The 8,797-nt window shown below is 55.5% G+C and overlaps 1 protein-coding gene across 1 annotated transcript; it reads left to right on the top strand.

Moving 5' to 3' along the window:
* Positions 1-147: 147 nt before the first annotated feature.
* LOC104460839 (unconventional myosin-Ih-like) lies at positions 148-7,698 on the top strand (the record flags this gene model as incomplete). The annotated part of the gene is made up of 14 exons (XM_010073992.1): positions 148-265; positions 518-631; positions 1,414-1,490; positions 1,981-2,049; positions 2,642-2,726; positions 3,299-3,458; positions 4,294-4,377; positions 4,823-4,896; positions 5,257-5,332; positions 5,740-5,875; positions 6,026-6,093; positions 6,390-6,487; positions 7,436-7,535; positions 7,675-7,698. Coding segments are annotated over 14 exons (1,283 nt in total), but the record flags the coding sequence as incomplete, so codon positions are not given.
* Between the last annotated feature and the right edge of the window lie 1,099 nt (positions 7,699-8,797).

The following is an 8,797-nucleotide window of genomic DNA, read 5'->3' as shown; positions in this document are numbered from 1 at the left end:
TATTAAATTAAAAAATATATATATATCTTAGTTAAGCTAGCAGCAAAGCCATCACCTTGGGTGATGGATTTGACTCCATCCTTCTGTCCCAACCCATGGAGAAGGGAGTGAGCTTGTCTGCCAGTGAACACGTGTCTTCTCCTCCAGGGAAGTTTGACGATTTTCTGATCCGGCACCAGGTGAAGTACCTGGGCCTGATGGAGCACCTGCGGGTGAGGCGAGCGGGTTTCGCGTACCGGCGGAAGTACGAACTCTTCTTGCAAAGGTACACGGGGCTGTCCTGACCTCCAGCCGGGTAGACCTGCCCTCCCACTTCGGAGGAGAGTTGGGTTAAACGTCAGGTCCCAGTGACAGAGGACGTGGAGGTGTCAGCAGATGGGTTTCTTTGGCTGTATCCATTCTGATCTGCTTTGGCATCTTCTGCCTTCAGTAAAGCCAGAGGGATTTGTAGGGGAGGGTCTCAGGAAGGCGTTCCTCAAACAAAGCCATTTATGTTGGTGTCTTGCTGCTCTTTCAGGTACAAATCCCTCTGCCCGGCGACCTGGCCACACTGGCACGGGCCAGCGGCTGCGGGCGTGGAGAGGCTCATCAAGCACCTTGGGTACAAGCCTGAGGAATACAAACTGGGAAGGTACGTGTCCTTTCCCTGCTGCTCAGCTGCACGGTGCTGGCCGTGTGTGACCCTCTGTCCTGGGTGTGACTGCAGGTCACCGTGGGGCCCCATCCCATGCACGGGGCAACGGGATAAATAGAAATCCCAGATGCATAACGTTCCTCTGAATTTCCACCCAGCTTGAACCCAGCCTGGTTTCTTCGGGGTTAGGGGGGATGAGCTGCTTTGCTTCAGCCCCAGGCTCCCCGCCTGCTCAGGCAGCCCGAGGCAACCTGCCCGTCCTGGGTTTGGGTTCTTGTTTAACTGCCTTTTGCAACCACTCCTGAACCACCACGTGTCCTCCCTGCCAAAGACAAGGGCAAGGCTGGGCTCCCTAACGTCACCTTCAACCTGTGGCCACCAGAATCCATGAATTCATCTCTAGGATAGTAGCTAAGACAAGGAAACTGGTTTTTATTGAGTTTCAGCTGCTTTTCCTGACCTCCGCAGCTCCTGGGAAGCTTGCAGGGATCTCAGTGTTGAGAGTTACAGGTGGTGCGAAGGCAGAGCTCTGCACCCTGCGCCAGCCAGGGCACCGGGACCCTGCGCAGTAACCGGTGCTTCGCTCCCTCCCCTCTCCCAGCCTCCCTTTGCCAAGCCCTTTGTGCTTTTCCAGGGTGTCCCAGCCAGACAAATGAAGGGTGGCTGTGGACGGCGGTGGAACTTGTCACCATTGGGGCTGGTGGGAGGGCTCCGAGCCTGATCAGGGCAGCTGAAACACTGCCTCGCTGTGAATAAGCTGTTCACGGTCTCTTTTTCAGAACCAAAATATTCATTCGGTTCCCAAAGACGCTGTTTGCAACTGAAGACGCGTTTGAAATCAGAAAGCACCTGCTAGGTATGGCTGCAGCTCCCTTTGTCCATCCCCAGCCTAAGCGAGGGGCGAGCGGTGCTCCCCGGCTCCTGCGGCAGATGCACTGTGGTGAGAGCCGGGACCGCTGGTCTGCAGGGCTCTGGAGAGCCCCAGGAAAACTTGGTAGCCTTGATCCAGGGTGGGGAGAAGCCGCTAGCTGTATTGCTTGAGTCCGGGATGCTCCTGGAGCTCAATATCTCTGTCTCCTCGGTCCCACCAGTCGCTGCTGGCCCGTGTCCATGGGCACAGAGTGCCTCTCCCGTGGGACTAGGGGATGGCCCGTCTCACCCCGGTGTTCCCGCTGGACTGCGAGGGGCTGCCCGAGGGCATGATAACCAGCACAGGCTGCTTGTGGTCCCATTGGTGTTGGGGTGGATCCTTCTGTGCCTTTAGGAGCACAGGTCCTGAATGCTGTGAGCCTGCAGACATGAGCAACATCTTTTCCTTTGTCTCTCTTTTTTTTTTTTCTTTACAGTTTCAAGACTACAGGCTAAATATAAAGGATGCCTTGGGAAGAGAGCGTACAAGAAGAAGAGAGAAGCAGGTATGGGCTCTGAAATGGGGGATTCTCCTCTCAGGGCAGCACTTTCCAGCTTCGGCAGGTCACGAATCGGATAAAAATCGCAGCTACCCCTCAGGGCGGTGGGCCCTGGGGCCAGATGGGGGTGCCAGCCGTAGGAAGAGCATTCACAGGGGTCCCCTGGGTTCTGTTTAGCTCCTCGCACCGTGTGCCAGCCGGGCTCAGCCGCGGGAGCAGCGCTGTGCGGCCGCAGCACCCTCTGCGGTGCCCGGGGGATGTTCTGGGGGAACGAGGGAATGGCTCATTGACTGCTGGGGAAACAAACCCTCTCACCAGGGAGGACAGGCGGGTAAAGGATGCTGCAGGCTCAGGGGCCAGCGCTCTGAGATGAGCTGCTCGCTGGGTGCAGAGCATCCTCGCCTTGATGCTGAGCTCTGCACCCAGCAGGTAGGGTCAGTTATTACGGAGAAGAACACGTTCAAAACTTCTTACGCTAAAGCTCAGCTGATGGGAAGAGCTGCAGTAGAGCCGGTTATAACCCCTGCTGCGGGGATGTAAAGGGTAGTATGGCGCAGGACCTCTAATAATAACACCAGATCCTGGTTGATTCGTGCAGCGATCAAGCTGGAGGCATGTTGGCGAGGAGCACTGGCGCGGAAGGAGGCCAAGAAGAGGACGTGGGCGGTTCAGATCATCAGGAAGTAACTATCGCTGCGGGGTGGGCGCGGGGAGGGGTCCGGGGGGGTCACGGGCTGGGGATGGTCTCTGGACAATGGATCCAGAGCACTGACATTGCAGCGAGCCAGAGCATCTCCTCGGCACGCATTGCTGAGCTCTCATGGCAGGAGGAAAGCTGCCAGGCAGGGTTGATCAGAAATGCCTGTTGCCTCGTCCTGATTTTTCTGACTTGCACAAATTTCTGTTGCTCTGCTGGTTGATACTGGTGCAGAGGGTCTCCAAACCAGTCCTCTGCGTGCGTGTCCCTTCTCGTCGCGATGGTCCTCCCTCGCCACTCCCTTAAGCCCAGCTCCTGAACGCTGCACCAGAAGCAGTGCTGATCCTCCTCCTTAACTCCAAAGCATGGTGTTTTGGTCAGGAAAACCTGGAAAATAATAATAATAAAAAAGTTAATGTTTGGAATATTACCAACCTTAAGATTTCCATTCCTGTAACCCAGGTGATGGTATTTTTTTGTGTGCCTCCTGTCACCTGCCTTCTGTTTCCATTGGTTCTGAATGTAACATCTAGGTCCTGCTTCGGGTGTTTTCTGTAGGTTCATAAATGGCTTCATCAATCGGAAGAAGCCCCTTTGCCCGGAGAACGTCGAATTTGTGCGGCTCGTGCAGTACAACTACCTGATGAAGCTCCGAGACCACCTTCCAAAAACCGTCCTGGACAAGAGCTGGCTGCAGCCCCCCTCCATCCTGGGGGAGGTGAGGGCTGCGGGAGCGGGGACGGTGGCTTCTACCCTGCGGTCACCTGCCTGCACGTGGTCTCCTGCTGGCTTTTCCTCTGTCCGGGCAGGGCGGCAGAGCCTTCGGGGGACCCCGAGCCCCCCTGGACTGGGGGAGGATGGGAGCAGGGGGAATGGCACTGGTGTGCAAGGGAGAGGAGGGAGCTCCGTGCCGTTGCTCTAAGCAATAGAAAGGAGGTTGCACTGATAAAAGCGAACTCATGAGCTCTATTAACGACCAAATTAATCCCGCGATGTCTTAAGGGTGCAGCACAGGCAGACCTGCAGCCGTTCATCTTGTCTGGACTTGGGCTGGGCAGGTAACCTTGGAGCGTGAATTAGATAAATTGAATTGCTTCCAGCAGAACTCTGGTTTAGAAAGAACTGCTGACACGTGTCACGGCCCCTTTGGGCTGGCTGGGGACCAGAGCAGAGCCCCCCAGTGCTGGGTGAGGACTGGGAAGGGAGAAAGCTCCGGTGGCAGGCGAGGTGCGGAGCAGGGCTGAGGGCACACCTCCTGCGCGGTGCGGGTGCCGCAGCATCCTCCCCAGGTGTTGGAGGGGGTTTGCTGCTTTCAGGAACTCTCCTGAGGACTCAGCTGCTGGTGTTCTGCATCCTTCAGCTGCTGCTGGGCATTAACCCCTTGCTGGCAGCAAAGATCTTCTGTGGTGGGGCTCTGGGCTGGGGGAGCCCCCGTGGGGCTGTGGCTGACGTTAAAACCAGCTTGCACCAGGGCTGCAGCAGGAGCTGTTTGCACAGCTTTGCTAGCTGGGTTTTTTAATTTTTTTTTTTCCCTTTTTTTCTTTTTAACGTAGACATCTGAGATGCTGCAGAAAATCTGCGTTAGGAACCTGGTGAGGAAATACTGCCGAGGTGTTACTGCAGAGAGGAAAGCGCAGGTAACCAGTAGGTGGGGTGTGAATGTGAGAGTTCAAACACCCCGTGCAGCTGTGAGATCTGCTCTGTGAACTGGCTGAAACATGGGCTGCGCCTTCTGCTGCACCTCTGCTCCTTCTGCTGAGCAAACGGCCCCGAGCCTGGAGCCGGGTGTTCCCCAGCGGCCCTGGCAGGGTGCTGTGCAGTGGTCCTTATGCCGTTAAAGCTGCACTTCTTAGAATTAGGATAGACCCATAAATACGATCCCTGGGACTGTGTATTCCCTGCTGCCCCTGTAGTTGGTGTAATGCAGGAATAACCTAAAGGTGTTGGAGGAAATGCAGCGTGAGTCAGGCAATACTGCAGGAGCGAGGGATGATGCTGTGCAGTACCGATGCCTGTGTTACCCCTGCTGCTGCTCCTGACGGGGAACCTCCCGGAGGGTAAAGGCTCTTCCTTCTTAAACAGTTACAGCAAAAAGTGGTGACGAGCGCGGTTTTCCGAGGGAAGAAGGAGGGCTACCCGCAGAGCATCACCCAGCCCGAGTACCCACCAAACCCCCCGAGGATGCGGCCACCTGCTCCCTGCTCGGGAAAACCCCGTTTGACCAAACAGACTCAGCTTCCAAGAGAAACCCCCATCGGCCAGAGGCAGCGTCACGTCTTGCCCTGTCACCTCTGGTGCCATTGCGCGTGGGGATCGACCTGCCAGGCTTTGCTCTCAGCCCGGGGGTGCCCCTAACCCCTCTTGGGGCACAGAGCCAGAAACCCAAGGGAAAATTCCCGGTGGGCTGGGAGGGGTGGGGACCCTCCCTCTGTGCTGGGAGGGCTGAAGGCAATCAACACAGCTCTCTGATTCTGCTGGTGGGAGCGGCGGCCGTCTGTCCCCCGGACTCAGTTTATCTTTCTGCTTTGCTCCTCAGAAGAGACTGACATCAACCCCAAGGTGCTGCAGCTCATCCAGGGCGAGAAGATCAAGGTAAGGGGAGGAGAGCCTGGAGCTGGTCGGTCACGCAGCCGGGGCGGTCGGTGACACATCCGGGTGGCCAGGCAGCCTGAGCAACAGCAGCGTATCAAGTGCTTCCTTGCTTTTAAGTTAAACAGCTCTTAAAATGCACCTGGAAAAAAATGATGTAAGATTGCTTCTATTAAAAGCTTCCGAAGCATCGCTAGCCCTGTGCAGGGCTGCAGGAGGGCAGGGGTGCGCTCTGCACTCCCCTGGGGGCACAGTTTCCCGAAGCGTGGCTCTGACGGCTGCATTTCCCAGCGGAAAGAAACCGGATCGCTCTGAGCGGAGGGTGGCAGCGGCTGCGTGCGCTGGGACCCGCAGGTCCCCGGTGCGGTGCTGCTCCTCAGAACGGTGACCCCCCCCCTTGTCATTGGCAGTACGTGACCCCCGTGGTGAAATACGACAGGAACGGCTTCAAAGCAAGAGAGCGGCTCCTCGTCCTGACCCAGTCCTCGGCGTACGTGGTGGAAATGGCCAAGATCAAGCAGAAAATCGACTACGCCACCCTGAAAGGTAATGGTGGGAGTGGCGTGGGAATCCCCTGTCTGCCGGTGAGCTGGGGAAGGGGAACCTCTGCAACCTGGGCGTTCAGAGGTGGTTAAAGCGATGGGGTGGAACTGTCTTTGGTGGGTTTGCCCTCTAATTCTTGGGTTTCTTTTGAAGGTATTTCCACCAGTAACCTGAGCGATGGCATTGTGGTCATTCACGTTCCCGAGGACAACAAACAGAAGGTAGAGAATCGTCACGCAGCTGCTGTGAGCGCGGGCTGGCAGCCGACACTGCTCCTATTTTCCTATGAAATCTGAGGATCACACAGTTCTGTCATCAGCTGGACCTTCCTGTTCTTGCTGTCTCACCATGAAAGCTTTCACTTCCCTTTTTCTTTTAGTTTTTTCTTTTTTTCTTTTTCTTTTTTTTCCCCACCACAGCAGTCAAAGTCACTCTAAATCCCCGCTAGTCCCTGGAAAGGATGCTCAGCAAGCCGCCCTTGCAGACAGCTGACTTTACGCCTCTTGTTTGTTTGCAGGGGGATGTGATCCTTCAGTGTGAGCACGTCTTTGAGACCGTCACTAAGCTCTGCATGCTGGCCAACAAGCAAAACCTCGTCAAAGTTGTGCAGGGGAGGTGAGGAAGGGAGCGAATGGGTAACTAGAGAAGAACTCACTTCCAAAACTTTTCGGCTTGGACTACCTCGGTCAAAGCTCTTGCCAGCAGACAGTGCCCGGAGCTGCTGAGGTCTGACGGGCAGCTGCACAGCTTCCTTTCGTAGGGCAAGCCAGGGGAGACAAGATGGGACGCACTGCAGCAAAATAATGTATTAAAAACCATCACAGCCCATTTCCCACGCTAACGAAGCCGCTTCCCTGCTGGCTGTGGTTGCACCTTGCCGGGTGTGCTGCTCTCAGAGCTGCCCAAGACCCATCTGCCTAAAACCCAAACTTGTTTCTAGGTGACTGGACTTAAAAACACTTTTTTCAGGCGTCTGCTGGTGTGACCCGGGCGTGAGGCCGTGGGTTTAGTGGTTTCCCAGCAGATCCCATTAGCAGCAGCTCTGCGGCAAGCCGGCTGGGCTGAGCTGGGTCACCGCGGGATAAACACCGCTCCCCCTCGAGGGCTGAGCAGGCTCCCAAACGGGATTGCTGAGCGCAGACCCTTCTCGGTCACGCCGCCGAGCTAATGGCAGGGGGATGCAGTCCATCTCTCAAATCTCTGTGTGAATTGAAGCTGGCATATGAAACCTGTGCTGCTGCTCCAGCTCCTCTCTGGCCTTTGCGTTTGGGTGGTAATTAGATTCTGCGTGTTGGGTGGTTTTCTGCAGGTCAGATCTGCTCAGCTTCCAGGGCTTAATTGCACCAGGAAAATTTAAATGCCCGGACCAGGCAGGCAAGCTCCATTCATCAAACCCTTCTGGCTCCTGTGGTATAATGCAATTGTTTAGGAAATTTACCTAAGCTGCAGGGCTCTGATCTTGTTATCTAACGAGATCTGCCAAGGGAACAGAAATAAAGGGGGCTTAGAGCAAAGCCTATTGCGAGGAAAGCACCTCAGGAGTGATTCTGTCTGTGTTTGCAGCCTGCAGTTCCGCATCGGCTCCGGGAAGGAAGGGACGATGGTGTTTACTGTCGGGCAGGAGCCTCAGGTGTTTAAAGCCAAAACTGGACAGCTAACAGTGGTAAGGCTCCACCCGAGCTCGGGAATACGGCTGGCAATGGTTAAACAGAAATAACCCTACCTCTCTTCCCCCAGGCAGGACCTCTCACGGACAGAACATTTGTACCTGATTTAATGCCTCCTTCCTTTCCTCATCCCAGGTGTCAACCCAGGCAAAGTCTTGATGAGAAACAGTCGCTGTTCCTGGTCCCTGCCTCGGCTAAGAGCAGCTGGAACCTGGGGGATGAGAGCAGCACTCACCTCTCCCCTGCAATCTCTGATGCCATAGGGCTGCTGTGATTTGAGAGTTTGCTTGCATCTTTCAGGCTCTTTTTTTATAGCTTAAAACTACTCAAGTATAGCTAAATAAACCCCATTCTGCTGCTGTGACATTCCAGTGAGCAGAGATGCTCGCTGCACAGTCACAGGGAAATGTTTAAACCAGAAGCTGCAGTTCCAGGTGGAGGATGTCTGTCTCTGTGCACTCAGCAAGAGCCAAGAGCTCGGACCAGCCAGGAAAGGTTCAGAAAGAAGCAGAAAGGCTCCTCTAGCTGTGCTCTGAGCCACAGCTCCCCAGGAGAACTGCATCAAGTGCAGATCAATGACATTAACTCTGGTCTGAAAACACCTTTTCTCTCAGGCAGACCGGCCCAGCCTGTAAAACCAGCAGCTCGTCCTTTGGCAGGGGGAGAGATGGTTTAATGGAGCAGCAGGGCTGGTGCTGACGGTTTTTGCTGGTGCATCACCACGTGAAGCTGCTCACTGGGGAATCGCAGTAAGCTGCTTTCTCCTCTCCCCTGACGTGCAGGAAGATCTTTGCTTTTAGACTGACACTGTCCTGGCTCCCCCTGCGCAGCAGCTGTGTGCGGTGCTGTGGGAGCAAAACCCTCAGAGATGCCCAAAGTGCCTCCTCTTAACGAGGGAGGTGCTGGCTGGGTGCAATCCCCTGCAGAAGAAACCAGTCTCCTGCTGCTGGAGAACCTTCATCTCTGTCCCCAGAGCTGAGAGACTGCTCACGCAGGGTTGTGGTGGGCATCGCTGTTCCCGAGGTGTATGGGGCAACTACGAGGGGAGGGGGGTAAGATGGGATTCCCTCTGTTCCCTCCAGCTGTACTGCCGGTCTCTGCTCATACTGCTTCCTCAGGTTGAGGCAAGTTCCTGCTCCAGCTTGCTTTGGCTAGGCTTGAAACTACAGCCTGAAGATCCCCGACTTTAAATCCCGGGGTCTGCAGAGTCCCGAAAGCCACAGCCCAGGGGGAGGACGATATCTGGTATTTCTTCCTG

This window comes from Pterocles gutturalis, unplaced genomic scaffold (assembly GCF_000699245.1).
Source record: "Pterocles gutturalis isolate BGI_N339 unplaced genomic scaffold, ASM69924v1 scaffold29686, whole genome shotgun sequence".
NCBI classification, from domain to species: domain Eukaryota; kingdom Metazoa; phylum Chordata; class Aves; order Pterocliformes; family Pteroclidae; genus Pterocles; species Pterocles gutturalis.
This window is presented reverse-complemented; position numbering and strand designations above follow the sequence as displayed.